The sequence below is a fragment of the Nyctibius grandis genome, chromosome 7, assembly GCF_013368605.1.
Source record: "Nyctibius grandis isolate bNycGra1 chromosome 7, bNycGra1.pri, whole genome shotgun sequence".
NCBI lineage: Eukaryota > Metazoa > Chordata > Aves > Nyctibiiformes > Nyctibiidae > Nyctibius > Nyctibius grandis.
In genome coordinates, this window is record NC_090664.1 from 23,006,752 (window position 1) to 23,027,815 (window position 21,064).

The window sequence follows — 21,064 nt, forward strand, 5'->3', positions numbered from 1 at the left end:
CCCATCCCCCCATTCCCGCCACCACCGGCCGGCTCCACCCCCCTCCCGCCCCCCGCCCCTCCCTCCCTCCTCCTCCTCCTCCTCCTCCTCCTCCTCCTCCTCCTCCTCCTCCTCCTCCTCCTCCTCCTCCTCCTCCTCCTCCTCCTCCCGAGACAGCGCGGGAGGCTCCTCGCGCTATGGTGCGGCGCGGGCGGCGGCGCCGGCGGCGGCGGGGGGCGGCAGCGGCGGGCCCGGTGGCGAGCGGCGGCAAGGTGAGGCGGCCCGCTGACTGCGCGGAGTGGGAGAGCAAGGCCGGGCTGCGGGGGAAGGACGCGGGCACGGCTGCTTTCCGTTTTCCCGGGGCAGCGGCGGCGGCCTTTGTCCGCACCCCCGCGGGGACCGCGGCGGGCGGAAGAGTTGCCCGTCGCTGTCGGCGGCGCCGGTACCGACAGCGACGGGCAGCTCTTCCGCCCGCCGCGGTCCCCGCCCGCTACACGCGGTCCCGGCGACCGCGGCGGCCCGCGGTTCCGCCGAGCGCCTTCCACGTGGCGGCGGCGGCTGCGGGGTTGCAAAACGCCGGGGAAGGAGGCGGGGGGGGGCGGTGGAAACTACCTTTGGGGCGTCCCCGAGGGGTTCGGTGGGGAAACCGCGGCGGTGCTGGGATTTGCAACGTCCCTAATAAAGGCCGATGGGCTGCGCGTAGCTTATTGGGGAGGAGCTTTGTTAATTAATTAGCCTCTGTAAGCCTGGGGATGTCACTTTTGAAATACCTGTTTTGTGGTTTGTTTTTTTTTTTTTTAATTCTGTCCTTTTTGTTGTTGTTGAAATGCCACGATGCCCCAAACACATAGTTGAGCCACCTGAATACATGTGAGTATTTATAAGGCTGGAGGCTTAGGGGCAAACGCAGGCGTGCTTTGATCGGCGCACCCGGCTGCGGTCTGGTCCAAGCCAGGCGTGTGCTTGGATGTCTCAGGCTGCCTGTGTGGCTCAAGGCTTGAGAAGGTGGGTATGGTGAGTCTTCCAGGTGGTGCGAGGGAGGGAAGGACGAGAAGGCATCTCTGTCAGCTCTTGCTGATGGAAGATTAAGGTTTTACGTGGGTTTCAGTGGGAACTGGAGGGTTGTAGAAACACTGAAATGTTTCTTAGAACCTCAGGGCCTGTGTAAACCTTCCACCTCTGTATGCCCCCAGGCTCTCCATTGGCAGAGCAGACATAGTGGCACTGTAAGAGTTTGGGAGAAACCCGATTGATGCAGTACAACAGAAGCGAATGGCACTTGCTTCTCACCTCTGGTGCAATAACGAGAGGCTCTTACTGTCTGCTAGTCACCTTTCTACTGCACAGCTGCAAGGGTGTACATCGTGTTGCTTGTAATGCTCAGCAGAGGGGAGGAGGACGCAGTCTATTCTCAGTGCTCTCCTGTTTCTCGTGGGAGCTTGTTTTGGCTGAGCAAGGCCTTCTGCTGGCTCTTGCTCCTCCTCATGTCACGCCTGGTGAGCAGTGGGTTCAGTCCTGGCTGAACCAGAAGGACATGGTGGTGGAGGTTTCCTTGTCTCTGAAGTCACAGGTCATCTGCTGATGGATAAATTAGCTTGTAAGTGAGTACGTGTCCCCATTGAAAGCCATTGCCAACGAAGTCAGCAGTACAAAATTGTTTTGAATTGGAAGACCTGAAGTTCCATTTCCCATCCCAGGGTCTAATTTAACGTGTCCTTGCACAGCAGTTTCAGTACACGGGGCTTGTTAAAGGGGTGCTGGCTGATGAAGCTTTTGCACCCAAAAAGCCTGGACGCTGGCAGTCCAGATGTGAAGGGGGGACGTGTTGCATGCCTGTGTTTTCCTTGGAACGCTGAGGCTCGTAAAGCAATTAGACACCACCACAGTTGAAAGGGATGATATTGAATTATGCAGAATTAATTCAGAAATAGCTCTTAGTACTGTTTTGATCAGTGAGAGATTAGATATTACAAAAGAGGGGAGATAGTAGCAGTTGACAGAGGGTTTGGACTGTGTTCATATCCTGGCATGCTGGTATTCATGTTGTTACCAGCATTTTTGAAAAGTAGGGGATAGTTTCCAGGTAGATGTTGCCTATGGAAGGTAACATTTTCAATGACTCGCCATGTGATTATGATAGTTGGGCATTCTTTATTTTAGGATAAAGTAGCTTGATGGATTTTAGCTTATTTAATTATCGGTTTAAATGAACCGGTGTAGCAACCATACTCTACTGTTCTGAAAATAGCTGAATTTACTAAAATTTCAGGTAGTACTTGGCTTTAGCAGTAGGTTGGCTGGGGTGAAAATTACCATAACTTTTTACGGGGGCAGGGGGAACGACCGTGAAAGTGCCAGGAGTTGTTGCTGTGATGGATTTACAGGCTCAGGCATAATCCGTCTTCACCTTCGGTGGAATCAAAGTATCCCTGTTAAGATTGTAAAACTGTGTGATGACTGCTCATTTTATCACTTGTTCCTTCTTTTCTCTGAATGCTCATTTGCCTTACACCCTGGTCCCACTTGTGCCAGGAATATACTTCACCATCCAGAAGGTTTCAGGTTTTTGTGCTCTGCTGTTGAGAAAATGCCAAGATCATCTGGGATCTTCCTTACCTTCCTAGATTTCGTTGTTGCCCTTGAGTCTCAGGCAGGTTGGATGATGTTGACAGTCCTGTTGACCGTGCATCTAGTTGTGTGATTCTTCCACACCATAATACGTGGCTTTGCCTCTCTCTGGCTTCCATGTCTTTCACATGCTTGTATGATGTTTAAAATTAAGCTTTCATACAGTGCTGTTCGCCTTTATGATTCCAGTGGAAAGACCAGGATCTCAACTTGTAAATAGTTTTGGGTTTTTGGTTTGGCACTTACCATCATTCTAGCTGGGAGCCTCTGTTCTTGTAGCGCTGCCCACAATTGTCAGCCTTGGAGTGCTTCCCTGTTCAGTTGTTATTTCGGGGCTACGAGCCAAATCCAGTGCCTGTAACCCTTGGGTGGCGTGACTTGGGCTTGCCTGCGTACTAAGCCTGGGACAAGTCAAGAGATTTTCCAGCGTGTGTTGAAGGTGTGACTTTGCACAAGTTTGGTTTGTGTGAGTATGCATTTGAAATTAAAACTGGGATTATTTCAGTTTGACTGAAATGAATGAGCAGCAAGTTTGAACGTTACCAAAATTATTTGTCCTCTGCTTCAAATAGGAATGTCCATACATTGTGCAAACTTGAATGAGGGGAACACACACAGCCCAACTGTTTTTTTTTTTTTTCATGGTAGGAGCAAAAATAGAGAATTGCATCTAGCCCTGCTTCCTCACACAGTATGTTCTCATGATACATCATTGTCAGAGAAGAATGTGCTGGTGGGACAATTGGCAATGAAAGTGATAATGTACAAATACCTCTTAAAAAATTAAATATGGTTGACAGTGGCGTAGAAATAACTCTGATGCTTCCCACCGAAGCTGCGGGTGTGCATGCAGGCAAGCGTTCCCTCCTCGCAGCCTGCCAGGGTGCTGCCTTGCAGAAGGGCAAGTTGCATCTGTTTTGGCTTTGGTATCAGGAAAGTTGCTTTTTCACTCGAGGCACGAGAATTCTTCCTGTTGATGTGGAAAGTAAAACATCTCAGTCCAGGCTTTTCTTTGTCTCCTTGCCTAACATGGAATACATGGGGATGGCACTTGGAAAAACGTTGTTTTGACTGGTGGGGACCTCAGGTGCCTTACTTTTCGCTTCACTCGCGTGGTGAGTGTGGGAGCATCGCCAAAACAGGTCTGACATTCCTCCTGGCCTCGGTTTCTGTCTCTGTCACCCTTGGCCCTTGGTGACAGGTCTGCCAGCCCCCATGGGCACACACAAGCTGCCTGCTCCTGGTTCTGCAGGAATGGTAATTCTCCTCTGCACAGCCTAGGAAGTTTAGAGGAGAAACTGCGAGATGAGGGTGTCTTGAACTTTGGTCTTTTGTTGAAAAAAACATAGCTAGGGTTGGTTGTTCTGGAAGTTGTTGGACTGTATGCTGTTTGTAGCAGGGAATGTTTTCTGCTGCTTTTGAAAAGTACCTTGTGGGTGTTTTAAGCAAGTAAGTGTGTTTTATGTGCAAAAATAACTCAGCTCAATAGGTATAAAATTTCCTACTAGAAATGAAACTTTGACTTTTTCAGTAGCTGTGAATTATTTCCAGCTTTTACTAGATTTTTAGTCCTTAGCTTTTTGTAACTGCTATCTTCAAAAGACAGTATTTCTCACATCTCTGTAGCATTTCAGCAGACCATTGTGTCTGTTCATGTTGAAATATTCTCCCGGAGCAAGCTTCATCACCTCTCTGCCTTCCTGCCTTTTTTAGGAGTTTAGTGGCAAAAAGGTCTTCTCTTGAAATGCCTGCATCTTTCAAGTGCTTAGAATAGATTAATATTTTTACATTTATGTTTAGGTAAATATGTATTTTCTTTCTTAGTATATGCTGCTTTGTTTCCAGAGTTAAAATGCTAGGCTGTGATGCTGCTTATAAACCAGTTTCTGAATGTATTTTAATTGAACGTTAAAAAAGAAAATGTCTGTGGCGTCCAGGCCTACAGAACAAATAACGGAGAGCCAACCCATCACGGCAGAGGTGTTTGGTGCAAGCTCGTCTTCGATGTCTGCTGATGGCAATGGACTTCTGCTGGTAATAAATTTGGCTTGTAATTTCAAGTGTAGAAATACTGGATTTCAGGTGTAGAAATATGGGCAGTGAGCAAGCTTGGTCATGAGGGTGCTCTTTTTAAACTCGTGGAGTATGTCCACCTTATATTTGTTTGGTGTTCTCTGTTATTAACGTAAGCCCTTTAGGTGAAATGGGGACTCATCAATGACTGAATGGGATTCTTCAGAGTCAGGCTGTGGGGAGCAAGTCACAAACTAAGAATCTTTGAAGTTCTGCAGTAAATTACTTAAAGCAGTGCCTTAGTATTTGAGAATGCATAAAGATCAAAAAAGGTCTTCTGCTGGGAAAGAATTTTTTTTTCCTTGCTCACAATCAGTAATTACACCCCCATAACGGCTCCTCTGGTGCAGATGCAGAAGTAATAGACGAAGAAGAAGAAATTAGTTAGGCATACAGTAATCACAGCAGTGGCTAACCCTGCTGTACAATAGCACAAGAACTAATGCAGCGGCTCCTGGCAGCAATTTATTCATAGCGACGAGGCTCACAGCTCCCTGTATGTTTTTCCATTAAAATGCATAATGCTTCATTTTTGACGCTGCTCTGTACTGAGTGAATTCCGTCACAGCGACGGAGCTGACTCTGGCTGTTCGTTGTAAGAGGGTGGGGGTGAGGGAATATCCGAAGGGGTTCAAAGGCGGACGGCACGACTTCTGCAGCAGTGCGTGGGGTTGTGCCGTTGTGTGCCTGCCTGAGGGTCAGTTGTTCAGAGGTGAATTCTGCTCTTGGTCAAGCAACAGAAAATCAGTTTTGCATCAGTCTACATCAGCTTTATAAAAGCAGAGCAAGAGTAAAATTAAGCCCATGTATGCCCATTAATGTCGCTTATTTCAGAGAGCAAAGCTTTGGTCAAGGTGCTACTTGCTCTTCTAATGGAAGTGGAATTTTGTCATCAACACTGGAGAGTGAGCGTCCTTTGGGCCATTTGCCTTGGCACAAATAAATTTAAAAAAAAAAAAAATATTAAAAAAATCATTATATGGGGCCCTGTATGAGCAACCTTGGTTGTCTATGACAGCAGACAAAGGTAGGCTGCTCTCGGTTCTGGAGTTCATCTCGGGGATGTTCTCTTGAAGGTTCAGGGCTGGAGACTTTCTCCTTTGGATGAGGAACTGGCCCTTCTCACCAGGCAGCTGTTGATCTCGTGTTCCTGAGAGTTAATGGGAGGAGTGGGAAATCCATGTGCAGCTTTAGCACCCAGCAAACAGCAGAGAGGCTTGCTTCAAGTAAGAGTAGCGTGTGTGAGATGTACCTGTGGTCCGTGAGATGTAGAAGATAAATGTCCAGGTGCTGGTGAGCAATGCGGACGCTTTTATACTCGAGCATTTCTGTGAATGGCAGAATAGTTTTGCAAGTGATACTGGGATGTGTAAAACCGTGTTCTGAAACTTGGCAAAATGCCTTCTGCCTTGGTTTTTAAGGCTGGATCTGTTCATCCCGTCCTTCCACACACCAAATCCTAAAGCAGCCTGGGTGGGAGATGTCTGAAGGCTTCCTTACTGGCACATTACATGGAGAGGCTTCTCTGAAGTGCTTGGTGAAGGACGTGGCTGGGGGAATGGTTACCTCTGGTGGTACGAGTCTCCTTCCACGCTGGGACTGGACCTCTGGAACTCTGAAGTTGTGACTTTGGTCACCTCAGAAGGTGCCACTGCCTGCACTTGGCAGTGCTTCCTCTTGGTGGGTGGCACTGTGGTCTTCTAGCAAATGAGAAATGTTCTCAGTTAAAATGGGTTTTTGCTTTCTTACCAAGTGTTGCAGAAACAGCTCTACATTTCTACTGATGAAAGAGAATGAGTTGCATTGGTTTTATTTTTGGAGTACTTGTTTAGCATTGCATTATATTTGAAGGTACGTTCCTTACCTCTGAGCCATCGTTGCTCTGGAGTGGTGGTGGGTTTCACTATGGATAAAGGGTGCTCTGAGCACATGCTTGCAAAGATGAGGCATACGCGTATTTTTATGTCTGAGAAGCACTGTTGTGTGGAGTTAAACACCCTGCATGTTGCATCCCCTCCCTGGCCCCAAATCTGGAGTCTGTATTTAGGGATTAAAATCGCCTGTACAGAATTTCCTGGAGTTTAGCTAAATGAGGTACAGTTTTGCTGCGCATAGCATGGTTTGTGATACAAATTTGTACTTGCATAGGAGTATAAAAATAAGTTGTACTGTTGCCAATTCGAGTTTTCCTGTTAAGTTGGCATGTCTCACTTGTATCTTCTCTCTCATTTTGAATCAGAGACAGATACCCAAGGAAGTGGCTAACATTTTTAATGACCCCAGTGACAATGAAGATTTTCTGGGGTTCCAAGGTGATGCTTCCAGACAGAGGTTGTTGTCAGAGGACAGCTACGCTAACTTGGATTCCCTGGAGTCAGGAAAAAAGGTAGGAATGGATTGCCATGGCCCAGTTATGCTCTTTCGGTGTGGTAGTACTCTGAGCTTGTGTCAGGGCTACATGAGCCATAACTCGCAGCAAAACCCATAATCTGCAGTCCTCATATTAAAAGTAAATGTAAACAAACTTGCTATCCTTTTTAGGTTTTGACGATTGCTTTTAAAAACTTTCATAATATAAGGAAAATGGGTTTCATTAGAAGGTGAGTTTAAGTGAAGTAGGTAAGTGAAGCACACAGGAGAGAGAGAATTACCATCCCAGGCTGGTGTGCTCTGTATACATAAGACAGTGGAAATGCATGGTAGCAGATGCGTTTTATGTGTACGTAGACTTCAAGTTATTTCTTCCAGAAACTTCTATCAGTGCTATTTCTGCACTAATTTATATTATATATAAATATTATATATATATATTATATATAATATATAATTTATATAGAAACCATCAGGTCCTGCTTCGATTGTGAGATTTGCTGGTTCTCTGCTCTCTTTGTGGTGAAGTAGCTTGGAGCAGCATGATGATTTGATGTTTTTCATTCTCTGACTTGGTAGCTGGAGGTACCAGCTGAATTCACAAGAAAGGAAGAGAACTGGTATGCTGTCTTGACTGACAGAAAATTTAGTTTTTAGTCTTTCAGAAGTGTGTAATCATATACTTGAGAGAAATGGGCTAATGTGCTAAAAGATATCCTTGTCAGCTGTGCTCTCAAAAGGGTCTCTCCGTTCCATTAATAAAAAAAATTGAAAATGTCTTTTTCTTTGTCCATCGGGTCAGTACCTGGTTAAGAGTTGCTGAAGACAAGGAATATGACTAGTGTTAGTAAAGGGAACAGACAGAATGAGGAGAGAGTATGTGCTATTTCTGAGCCTTCGTAGGCAAATGGCCTCAGAGAGGCTCGTACAAAGTGCAGAAGCTATTTGGGAGTAGAGCCTCAAGTCTGTGCTATGGAGAAAGCGGCTTAAAAGTAGCGAAATATGCTTGGCTCTAAATCGCTTCATCATCTTGTTGCTAGACAGCAGTGCTGGTAACTTCAGAACATCAGGAGGTAGCTTGGTCTTGTATCTGGCTATGTGTGGAGCATGCAGAAGGATTAACAAGGAGAGGTGTTGGTGGGGAGGAAGCCTTGTGCGGGAGCCTGAGCTTCTGCTGCCTGCTTGGGGACTGCAGGCACCTTGCTTTACTTCTCTCTGCCTTCGTTTCCCAGCTTGTGAGATGGAAATTATGATAATGATCTTTGCTGCAAAGCATTTTAAAATCCTCTGATGAAAAATGCTATGGAAGAGCTAGGTACTGTTAATTTAACATGCCTTACTGGGAATCCCAGTGAGACTTGTTCCAAATTTACACCTGGAACTGCAGCCTTCCTCACTATCCCTGTGTTTCTCTTGGGCTGAGAATTATTTTAAATCTCCATCAGTATTGAATTTAACTCCTTTATCACTAAATGGTACAATAAAAACACTTTTTTTTTTTTTTTTTTAATCCTGAGTTCCATCCATTCATGATGCCAGACACCCCACTTGCTGAGAAAGACCATAGGTACTTGTGCAGGAAATGAAAAGGTTTTGGTGTGAACAGCAAAATGATGTGAAGTTCAGAAAAAAGCTGCGGTTGTTGGGAGAGGAGGCAAGGCAGCTGCCCTGACGGGGTGGTGAATGGGATGTTAGTGCATCAGATGTTCCCTTGGATGCTGATGTGCAAACACTTTAATGAGTATTGACCTCCGCGTGTCTCCTTTTCTGCGGAGCTTTCTGCAATCCTACTCCCATAATCTCTGCACTTCTACTGAGTTTCAGCTGCTTCTCCTATAGGTACCCCTGATGCATATTTTACCTTTGGGTGTGTTATTTTTAGTCACTTTAGCTAACAAACAGCTTATTTTTCCCTTTCTAACCTTCATTGTTGAATTTCATGAAAACACAGAATGCATAAAAACTTCAGTTTCCCTCCAAGAAATGCAATTTAACTTTAAAGTAACTTCCCTATTGTGTTTGTTCCTTTCTCAAGCAGCTGCACTGCAGCTATCAACAAAAGAATAAAGTAATTTTGCTCAGAGAAAACTCATTCCAATTACTCATAATTATTTTGTATGAGATTTTTTAAGTGTAAAGAAACAGCGTATGCAGTAGCTCCCTCCTCCCATTCCCCTGTAAGTTTTTTCCACTCATCTGTTGTATCTGTTTTTCACCAGATATTATCTTAATGTAAAGAAGTATGCGATTAAAGTCAGGGAAGGGAGGGAATTGAAAGGAAGAATAAAGATATTTAGCAAGTGCATGGTATGAAAGGTCATTTTTGTATCTCGCATGGGAGGAAGAAATAGCAGAGGAAAACAGGGGAAACAAACTGAAGTGATTGTTACAGACTTTCAAGAGGCAGGTGTGGTGTGAACACAGGTTGTGTTCCCACCATGAACAAATCTTTCAGGAGACTGGCAGGGACAGGTTGACAGATGGTCGACTTCTAATTCTGATTAGAAGTATGGAAATATATTTCTGATTTAGTAGATGCCTTGTGTTTAAATGGCATGTAACGTGCATATTGTGAAGAGTGTTTTAATGAGATCTTAGTTTATTTTTCATGGGCTGACTTTTTACTTCCTAGTCTGTAGGCAGAAACTTGGGATCTGTCTACCCTAGAACGCGTATGAATGATAAACTGCAGCATTAAAACAGAGAGAGTTGAGCAGTTGGAAGGTGGAGGGATGTTAGTCAGGCTGTTCAAAGCTCTGTGGTTTTGTGTTGGTACCTATCACTTCAGACTCCCATCTCCAGGAGCCTTGAGTACTGCTGCAGCAAGCTCAGAGGAGAGTGTTGTTTCTACTGTTAAGTGAAAAAAAAAGGAGGGCTCGCTCTTACTGTGGTTGAGGTTTGTATTTTCTTCCATTCAAGGCCTGTTTTTTTTACATCCAGAAGAAAATATACAAAACAACACAATAATTAACACATAAGAAAACTTGATAGTTTATTTTCATTGGGTAGTAGTGAGGAAGAGGCGAAGAAGAATTTTTCCCCCACAAGAAGCAGCTCAGTTAAAGCAGTCTGCTCAAAATGAGGAAAAAAAATCCTGCTCAGTTAAAATAGCTGAATGCTGAAACTCTGAATGTCTTCTGCTTTTTTCTTTTGACAGGCTTTGCCTGCAAAGTGCTTTCACAGTGTGGCATCTAATTGGTACCTGCTTGAACCTCAGAACATGTTCATTATGACTGTGTGGCTACTCTGTATCTGACTGTCTCTCACAGCTACTGGCTGGTATTTTTTCAGGGGGTTCGACTTCAGTCCAGATACCTCACTGAAGAACTGCAGAGGATTTTCATGGAAGACACTGACTCTGAAACGGAAGTGTTTGAAGGCTTTGCTTCAAGTGAGGTGGATGTGAACAAGAAAGGAGTTCTGGTAAAGGCAGTCAACAACGTGTGAATGTATTAACTTCTTTTTTTCTGTCTCTTCTGTGTAAACCTCAAGTTCTAGTAGGAGTGTTTCTGATACACTGTGATGTTCCTTCTTCCTGCTGAAGAAAAATATGTGTTATCTTAAAAGAGAAATAAAGGTTTATTTAATGTAACATTACATATTAGAAATGAGAACTTCTTCCTCTGTATAGACTGACTGTGCTGGGCAAGACTGTTCCTCTGAAGAGAGCCATGTCTGTATCCCAGACAATATTAATACGTAGATTTTGTGTTGGTCTCTGCACAGGGAGAAGTTGTGTACTGTGTTTAAAAACTTGTTGATTTAGGTGAATTATGACAATGCCTTTGGGTAGTGAGACTGCTGCCTAGAATTAGTGATTTTAAAATGACCTTTCTTGTGTCACAACCAATAATATGACATGGGATTCTTCCTGCCTCTAGGCAATGGAGTCGGACTTGAATGATGAAGAATGCAATAATTTATTGGGTAGTGAGGAAGAAGAGGTGAAGAAGAAAGTTTCCCCCAAGAGAAGAAGCTTTGGCCTTCGTGTTGCCTTGCAGTTTCCCACCAGAAAGTCGTCTCAGAAAAAAGTGCCCGAACAAGCTTTTTCTAACTCACCTCTAAAGGACAGTGAATCCCTCACACCTCTTTCAAAAGAAATAAGCTGCAAGCGGTGGGACAAACTAGAGGGCTCTGCTTCAGAGTCTGAAGAAGACATGAAGGAAACACAGGAGGAAAGTTCCAGCGCTCTGCTTAAGAGAGCCATGAATATTAAAGAAAATAAAGCCATGGTAAGACTTATGAGCAGTGCTCTGTTCTCTGACGTTTACATCTGAGTACTTAGCTTCAGCACACTTGAATTTTAGGGTCCCTGCTAGTGCTGTGCTGGGATTTTGGGAAAATCTCATGGTGGTTTGTCTTTGAATTTTTCTACCTGGGAAAACCCTAGAGGACCATCAGCACTCAGACATTTACCCCTAAAATACCCCTTAGGACTAGCCTGCTCAAGTTTAAAACCAGAGTTGAACCAAGCGTTTTGTATGTGGATGTGAGCAAAGTTACAGATGCCCAAGCTGCAGTCTTATATTTAGAACATGTCAGAAGACCAGCTGGTTCCTTAAAGTGGTTCGTGGTGTCACTTGCACAATAGAGTTTCTACTTTACATTTGCATCTGACAGATCTGCTGCAGTTACTGACTGGAAAGCCAGCTAAAAGCTGCTAAGGATGATAAATGTAATTTTTCATTTGTGTGGAATGCGATGTTTACAGTTACGCTTTGCTATATAACTACTGAAAGTGTGTGTACGTGTGCATGTAGGTGTGGAAAAGTGAGACACTGGTCATTCTCTAACACTTTTTCCTCTATTATCCAAAATGCTACCAGCTCTCTAATTATCACGCTGCCATGCAAATCCAAGTTGATGTTGAGTCCTCGGTGGCTCCTTCAGTTTTACTGTATTCCAGGAAAAGTTGCAGCTTCCGAGCAGCCTTGGGGCTCAAGTACACCACTTGGGTGTGTGGGCCTGGAGCTCCCACATAAAAACTTGCTTTAGTTTTGTGTCTGTGTTTCTAATCTGTCCTGTATCCTCACTGCTGTTGTGTTGGTCTTGCTGCTCTTCCACCCTTCTCACTTTTAACTCTTCCTTCTAGTTTTAACCATTGAGACATTCATTTGCATTCTAGTTGCAGTACTGTAATGACATTAAATAGCTCTTAATTAAATAGCTCTTATGGCATTAATAAATGCCATACTGAAGTATTTACTGAGAAATGCTGTATCCAGCTTTTGATCTTATGATTGGTATGGCAGTCTCAGAGTCAGCTAGCAGCCTGACTTACCCCTGCTATTGCTGGTTTTTCAGAAGATAGCTTCATCCTGGCCTTCCAGAACAGGTCAGTATTTTTTTGGACCTGTCAGCCACTGCTTCTGTTGAAATGTACCGCCAGGGCATCTCCTACATGGTGCAACATATCGTCCTGCTGAAGTGCTTGTGGCACTGCATACGCCATGGTTAGGGGAACCGCCAGTGGGGCTTAGTTGTTTTACGATGTTGCAAATGAGCGTGTACCCGTGTCGCTGTGTGTATCTGCACAAAGCGATGGGTATGTAGCATTACTGGCCGTGGTTTGATGCATCGTGAAATGGCGCTAGCTGTCATGATTGAAAAAGGGATGTTCCAAGTCATTGCTACTAAGGACCACTGAAAAACAATGAGCAAAGTTTCCCTGCTGCAATGTCACTGCTGAAGGGGACACTCTGAGTTCCCTGGCAAAAAGCACAGATGCATCAGCAGTCATTCAGTAAAATAGCCCACAGGGAACATCTGACAGTCTTCTGGCTAAGGGCACCCTGTCTTCTTTTTCTCTCTCCTGTCATATGAATTTTGAATTTCTCATTATCAGTCATAGATACTGTAACCATGTTGTAATGCGCTTCTTCAGTGCTGTTTCGACAAGATTGGATGTAATTCGAGCTAATTCTAATTCCCAGTAAGAATTAACGGGAGCTGTGAAGTTGAGCAAAACTGTGCCTGCAGAGTTTTATCCCTGAATTTACCCCTGAATTTTGCTCATTCAGGGGTCAATGAAGCCCTTTTATGAGCCCCGCATAAATAAAGTGCCTTCAGAAAGGTTTCATGCACTGAAACTCCACGTGTTTAGATATAATTTGGAGTGTACGGGAAGAGCGGGTGATAGGTGTTGCTTATTTGCAAGTTTGCAGTGAGTTTTCAATGTGGCATCACTGTTGATTTCAGCTTGCTCAGTTGCTGGCAGAACTGAATTCTGTACCGGACCTGTTCCCAGTGAAAACACCCACCTTGACTCCTTCGGTAAGTCTCTGCTACTGGCTAGAGGTGACCATAGTTTTTGCTAGACTTAAAATTAATGTGTTTCCTGATGAAACGGTTTCACCAAGTTTGTTCTGGTTTTCTTTGGTGTTGGTCACTTTATTTATATAGACTTGCTGTTGGCAGTATTTAAGTACCAGACGTTATGTCAGGAAATGTAATTTTATAAAATAATTTACGAAGAAATATGGAGACCAAGGTGAGATGCTGCTTTGTAATTTTTGCCCCAGAAATACTGTTGAGATGCTAGACAAATGTCTGTGTATGTGGGAATAAGGAAGAGTAGTTGCTGTCCTTGGTGTTTAGATCCTGTTAATTTACCTGTTAAGTTCCATCTTGCAGGTTTTTCTTTTAAAATCCACACTTCCCAGTAGAGCTATGCTGATGAAATTCAACCACTTCTATATGAACCTGGAATGATACTGTAGTTGTTTCAACTGACTTTTCTTGACTAGAAGCAGAGAACTGTCAGCCACTTCAGGTTCTCTATAATGTTTTTCCATATATATTATAAACTGAAGAGATTTGAGGAAAAATTGAAGGGCCAAGTCTTTGGGAAGCCCATGTAGAAATGCTCGTGTGGTGGTTGTCAGGTGAAAAGGTGAAGCCAAATTACACAGTTTTTGAAAGGCTGGAACCTTGCTAGTTCTAATTAAATGCTATAGAACCTTAAACATCCTTTGAATACATACATAAGTCTGCTACTTTTATTTATATCTTTACTTGAGGAGGGAGAGAGAGCATCAGGAGTATTCTAGTTATCTCTTCTGCTTGGTTTTTGACTTCCAGCCTGTCTCCTTGTGAAGTGCCTTTCACTTCTTTCAAAGGAAATAATAACTAAAGAGTACAGTTACAAACAGACTTCCTTCTGACATCTTGTTTATCCTGTCAGATGTAGTAGATGCCTTTATGGTAGGAGTCTATGCAGAACTTCTGTCGCATGAATTCAGTCATGCTGTAATTGTCAGGTGTGACAATATGAGAAGGGTATCTTGTGCCTCCTAGTAGTTTCTAGATCTAGGAATCTGGAAGTAGAAGAAACTTATTAACACCCTTTCAATTTAAACAATATAAAAGAAAATAAACTAGAATTCAGATTATTCCTTGAAGATGTATTAATTTGTAGGAAAATCTGAACCTTTAGCTGCTGAAGAAGAGTGAGAACTAGCTTCTACCTCAATAATGGCATACAAAAAATTTTGCTATAGTTCTGTGATGTTAATTGGAATAGAATTTGGCTGTGAAAGTGTGGTGTTTTAAAAGGATCAAAAAGGTGTAGAATGGAGGGAGAACACTTGAGTACGCTGGAAATTGGTGAGGTTTGGCTTAACAAGTAAGAAGTGGGAGAAGAACAGATTAATTCATGATAGTACAAGTGTGGTACAGACATTTTGAGATAATTTCTGGTGTTTAACGCTACAGACATAACTGAAAGAACAGTTACTGGAATCGTCTTCTCTTTCCAGAAACAGAAGAAAATCCCAAGGAGGACATTTTCTGAAGGCCAGATAACACGTCGCATGAACCCAACCAGAAATGCTCGTCCACCAGAGAAATTTGCCTTGGAAAAATTTACTGTGTCGGCTGCTAAATTTGCAGAACAGCTCCGTAGCTATAGACAACAAAATCTCTTAAAGAAGAGACTCAGTGTGGTATTTGCCAGACTTCGATATCTCCAGTACTCAGGGATTAGGAAACATTCATTTAAATTGTGGGCCACTACTTAAGAGCAGACATCACATCCTACAGAAAGTTAATGAGAACTTTTGGTTTAGGATTAGCTACAGAAGTTGTATTCAGGCCTTGCTGCCTCATCTTTCACCGGTTAACAGGGCTCTCTTTGTGACCTGTGTTGTCCAAAACATAAGAAGGCAGTTTACTTATGGTCTATTATTTATTTATTATCTTAAAATTATTAAAGCCCACAATGTAGAAGGCCTTCGAGTGACAAGGTAGTGGATCAGGTGGAGGTGACAAAGCAGATCTTCTCTATCTTCAGGCTCAGGAAAAGTTAGCAAAAACCCCTCTCTGGAAATAGCAGAGGGAAGATAAAGAGGAGTTATATAGCTGAACTGAGAATGAATAAAGGGAACCTGCACCAACAAACTGTTAATGTACTGACTGGCCTTTCAGAAGTTGCAGATTTTATTCTTCTTTGTCTTTTTTTAAATGTCCTGTTTTTCCCTCACTTGGCTTATGGTGGTCATTTGTCTTAGTTATATTTACTGTATAGCCTTTATGAGGAAGACACTTAAGTTTGTATATATCTGTACACGGTAGAGGGAGGCTGGATCCCAGTTCTGCTTATAGGAATGAGTGCTGGGCATAGTTGAAGCATTATAGAGGGAACTTGGCTATTAAGGTGGAGCAGCACTGAATGAGAACTTGGGCTGGTAAACAACTGTTTTGGGGAGAACAGAGCTGATCTAGCATGAAGAACAAATTAGGTGTTGAGAGTGGGGTAGGCAGAAGGCTAAGGATCAGCTGAGAATTGTACATGAAATTTGAAATCCCCTGGGGGGCATAATGATGATCCATGGATTGGGGTCAAAGAGATTGATATTTGGAAGGAAAACAAGAGTGCTTAATATTGAGTAGAGGACTCCTCTTCCAAATAACAAACAGGATAATAACAAAGGGCTGGGAATGGCAGGACTAACCTAAAACTTCAGTGAAGGTTTTTGCAGGACATTGGAGAATGCAATTAGACAGCATGCTAGGAGGTTGAAGAAGCAAGACATGGGTAGGCAGATGGTTATAGTTCCTTATTTTGAGAGGGAAGAAATGGAGTATGAAGAGTTACAGTGGAGGTGTGCAGAGAATGCAAAGAAAAGGACATATTGCAGAAAAACATGTTAGGAATTTGTGGAAATAGAAGTAGCAATGACGGGAAGGAAGAACATATAAACAGAACAAATAATAAATGGCGTAGAGAAAAGATAAGGGAGGAGAGGGAGAGAAAGAGGTGGTGATGATTTGGAAACTCTATTCCCTGTTCTTCCAGTGGTCCATGAGCCTGTGGTCCGCCCCCTCTAGACTGCATATGCATTATAAATGAAAGAATTTGTCACCAAGTGTGGTGACAGTCTTCATGACACCAGACAAAAGGTGTTGAGATGAGTCTGTTTAGCAGGGGAAGCGTGGAGTACGCAAAAGGAGGAGATCATCAAAGTATTCATCTCACCGTCCAGTAGAAGACATTACTGAGGAGGACTTGGACAACATTGCAATCACTGTTAGAGACAAAATCTATGACAAAGTTCTGGTAAGTGGCTGCTGTTTCCTTTAGTGTGTCCATTTGCTTGAAATTGAAAGGCTCCTAACAGTTCATCTGGTATTTGCTAAAAGGTGTGCTTTCTTGAGGTTCTGGAGAGTGCAAGTGTAGCTCTGCATTATTATGTTACACAAGCACAACTTGGAAGCTTTGCCGGGCTTCCATGGGCTTGCCCATGCTGGTTGATATGCCCTACCAACTTTTTGCTTCTGCAAAGAAGTGCTTTCTTGCCGTAGAGCTATTAAGTGGAATTTGCTATAGCTATGACTCACCACTGATAAGAGTTTGGATCCCTTTTATCTCTCATCCTCACTTAATATAAATGTTGTGGTGGTGGTGGTTGTACTATTAAATAATAGCGATCCCTGCTGCTCCTTCTACCCCCCAGAAGTGACATTTCTATACAGGTTGGGTAGTTTCCAAAGCTCTTGATGGAACTCCTCCTTTCCTTCAGCAGATTTGGCTGTTATTAATTGTCATAAAGATCTAGATGAGCAGCTTACTATGTATTTCATGCTTCATTGTATTTGCAGGGGTAAGTAAGTCAGAAGGTTGTTTTCTGATTAGTTTTAGCTTTTTCCTAGATAGAGGAAAGGAACAGAACTGCGACATGAGGTTCATGTAGTTTGAGACTCCCAACGCAACTGAGGTTGGGCACTGTCTCTGTAAAATTCCTAGCATCTCCCCAGATGATAACTGTATGATTTATCGTAATAACAGAACTTACGGTTCTTTCTTACTAAGATTTTGCATTGCTGAATTTGACTTTGGTTTGAAGTTTGTTCTTTGCTATCAGCAAATGTATTTTAGGAAAGTTCAGCAAAAAGCATTTAAGATAGCCTTCATACATATGTGTTTTTCTCCTCCTTTCCAACTTTAGGGTAGTACTTGCCACCAGTGTCGACAAAAGACAATTGATACAAAGACAATCTGTCGCAACCAGGGCTGTGGAGGAGTAAGGGGACAGTTTTGTGGACCATGTCTTCGAAATCGATATGGAGAAGATGTTAAATCAGCACTGCTTGATCCAGTAAGTATCATTTCTTGGGCTTGGAAAGTGTGATGAATATGATTTTGTTAGTAAGCTGTGATGAGTATATGCTCATGATAACATGGTTTTCAAAGCTTTTTTTTTGCCATGAGAAGATCTGTAGTACTGTTACAAATGACACTGATCTTGTTGGCACTGAAGTGGAAGGTGCTGGACCTGGGTTACAATCCATCCTTCTTTGTGCTTTGAAGCTCCACTTGCTTACCAGATAGTGGAGGGAAAGTGTGAGACCTTTTAAGAAAAGGAATCTGTCCTCTTTCAGACAAATGCCAAAAAATGTACCTTTTTTTTTAATGCTCTCAGTAATGTGGCATGCAAAGCAGGTTCCTTGTTTTAGATTCTGTTTTTTTAAATGACAAAAAAGGAGAAGGATACCTAGAAGTCTTAGGGTTGGTTCCCTTTTCTCTGTTGTCCCCCAAGGCACTGAGCAAGGAGAGAGCACAGACTGCTTGCAGAGAATGAGGCATGTGGAGTACACAAAGACTTCTCAGAAGAATAGCTCTCTCTGTGCTCAGCTTGGTCTGAGACCTCCTCTCTTTCCCCCACCTCTACTTTAGAGATGGGCTTCTGGGCTTTTCTGAAGGACAGTGAAGAACTGACGACTCTGATAATACTGGCCCAGTGTGGGAATGGCTGCTATGCTGTAATGCAGGCTGGTAGCACCTGCCCCTCTATGTTCAGTTGCTGAGCATCTGGGAGATGCCGATGTACACGCTGGGTAATTCAGTTTTAGGAATAGGGTTATGCCAGCAGGCAGAGCCAAAGAAACTTGTCACAGTGGCCACCTGTCTTTTTCTAGGGAGTTCAGTATGGTCAGCCTAACATAGGATGAGTTATCATTAGGCATTACAGATGCCTTTAGTCTGTTTTAAATTCATACTGAACAAATCAGAGAGCCTGAGTCTTCAGAGTAAGAAGTATTCAAGCAAACAGGGTAGCATTTAATTATTCCTTTAATCCTGCAGCATTTGGGAAGTGTTAACAAGGTAGGTTGGCTGGCTGGTTCAGGCTTTTAAAAGCTTGCCCTGAACAATCACACAGTAAGGAATCAGTTCAAGAAGGACAGGGAACTGCTAGAGAGAGTCCAGCGCAGAGCCACGAAGATGATTAAGGGAGTGGAACATCTCCCTTATGAGGAGAGGCTGAGGGAGCTGGGTCTCTTTAGCTTAGAGAAGAGGAGACTGAGGGGTGACCTCATTAATGTTTATAAATATGTAAAGGGCAAGTGTCATGAGGATGGAGTCAGGCTCTTCTCAGTGACATCCCTTGACAGGACAAGGGGCAATGGGTGCAAGCTGGAACACAGGAGATTCCACATAAATATGAGGAAAAACTTCTTTACGGTGAGGGTGACCGAACACTGGAGCAGGCTGCCCAGAGAGGTTGTGGAGTCTCCTTCTCTGGAGACATTCAAAACCCGCCTGGACGCGTTCCTGTGTGATATGGTCTAGGTAATCCTGCTCCGGCAGGGGGATTGGACTAGATGATCTTTCGAGGTCCCTTCCAATCCCTAACATTCTGTGATTCTGTGATTCTGTGAATCCATACTCTTGTCTGTCTGAGCAACAGGAAGGCGAATATAACCTTACTTATGGCTTGCCTTTAACTCCCCTCCCACATTCACCACCTTGCAGGCCTGGATCTGTCCTCCTTGTCGTGGGGTGTGCAACTGCAGCTACTGCCGCCGGCAGGATGGGCGCTGTGCCACGGGCATGCTCATCCACTTGGCCAAGTTCTACGGCTACGACAACGTCAAGGAGTACCTGGAAAGGTGAGGGCTGTGCCCGCCCGCCCCCCGCCCCCCCCCCCCCCCCCCCCCCCCGCCGCGGTTGTTTCTTTTCAAACTGTTGTAGCCCTCTAAACGATACCTGACTTCTGTGGCCTGGGGCAGATCCTGGACCTATGCAAAAGAAGTCTCTTGGACTTGAGATATCTCCTAGGCTGAAATCAGCTTCATTAAAGTGAGTCATATTGTCTGTGTAAACAACTCATTTGCTTAAGAAACTGAAATGCTTTTCCCTATTTTGAAATCAGTATTGATTGCTTCAAGCATATAGAAGTGCTGTTTTGGAAGTTGTCATCTTCAGAAATAGAAATGGTCTGTTTATGGGGAATCAGAGTGTCCTAAAAATAACTAACACTTATCTCACATTTCTTCTAGTTTACAAAAACAACTGGTGGATGACAATTGAGAACACTGAACTCAAGCTGTGCTTGCAACTGGTTGATATGTTGCCAAGTTTTGACTTCAAAGGTTATTACTATGTTTTATATAAGATAGAATTGTAGAGTATAGTATATGCATTTCTGTGTTGGGAACTTTTTGATTGATGTGGTCTTATGCAAAAGATCTCTCAGGAAAATGTTTTTGTAGAGAAATCTACATGCACAGACCTATACATTAAGTGAAATGGCACTCTTGAACCGTGAGTGGTTAATTTTTTAATAGAGCAACACAACCACAGGATGGAGAACTTGCACAATTATATAAATAAAAACATTGCTCAAATTGACCAAGTTTGCAGAAAGGGTGTTTAACCTGTCAAGTATATCCCATCTTGTGTTCCAGCTTGACCATATTCAGTTTTCCAACCCTTGATTTCTGAACCTGTTCCTCTACCTGTAGTTTATGGAACTTGTCGCTGCAAAGAAGGGAAGGGTACTTTCACCTGAACACCATTATATTCCAGCCAAAGCTGATTCAACCTACCCATGGGAGGATGATTTTTTTTTTATTCCAAAGTGCAATTAATCACTGAAACATGGAAGTGGAAGTGTTTTGTAAAAAAACAAACAAACAAACAAACAAAAAAAACAAACAAACAAAAAATCATCCCAAAAAAGAAAAAGAATTGCTCACCAGCAGTTTTTGTGTAATACACCTGCTGCCTGAGCCAACTACCCCAGTCATAACTGGTTAACTGGTTTAAATCACAAAGTTCAGGATTATTTTTTTTACATACAGTTGATACTTAGATGTTTTTTCATATGTGCAACCAAGCTTTCAAACAACTGTATTTAAATGCAACATGTTTGTATTGCAGTATGATTATGTTAAAATTCTTTTAAGATATATGTTTCATTTTATGTAGAGAGAATAAAGAATAAACAAAAGGAGCATTTTGTGAGTCAAACTATGCCCAGATGCTGATGTTTTCCATTTACTTTTCCTCTAGGTTTATATTTGCAAATACCAACACAAACACAGAAACACAGCTACTGCAGCTCACAAGGTTCCTTGATACCTTCCTCATATCCAGAGGAGGAATGAACAGTATTGCCCTTTGAGTGACAGATGTTTTAAAAATAAAAAAATCCCCTGAAAAATTCAGGGTACCTTTTCAAAAAGCAACAGTCAAATGACATGCTCATCATTGCTCCAGTCCCTCACCCTGACT

General features: G+C 43.1%; 1 protein-coding gene across 6 annotated transcripts; it reads left to right on the plus strand.

The window, feature by feature from the left end:
* Window positions 1–200: 200 nt before the first annotated feature.
* On the plus strand, window positions 201–20,800 carry CDCA7L (cell division cycle associated 7 like). Of its 6 annotated transcripts, XM_068405090.1 has the most exons (11): window positions 201–251; window positions 6,920–7,066; window positions 10,342–10,473; window positions 10,932–11,282; window positions 13,249–13,323; window positions 14,808–14,993; window positions 16,472–16,606; window positions 17,496–17,645; window positions 19,301–19,437; window positions 19,558–19,627; window positions 19,828–20,800. In XM_068405090.1, the coding sequence occupies exons 3-10, from the start codon at window positions 10,393–10,395 to the stop codon at window positions 19,592–19,594; spliced, it is 1,152 nt and encodes a 383-aa protein (XP_068261191.1). In that variant the 5' UTR covers window positions 201–251; window positions 6,920–7,066; window positions 10,342–10,392; the 3' UTR covers window positions 19,595–19,627; window positions 19,828–20,800. The 6 variants fall into 6 exon arrangements, with proteins under 6 accessions (XP_068261191.1, XP_068261186.1, XP_068261187.1 ...); XM_068405085.1 differs by lacking the exon at window positions 201–251 and having other exon boundaries at window positions 6,991–7,066; XM_068405086.1 differs by lacking the exon at window positions 201–251 and having other exon boundaries at window positions 6,991–7,066; window positions 16,475–16,606.
* The last annotated feature ends 264 nt before the right edge of the window (window positions 20,801–21,064 follow it).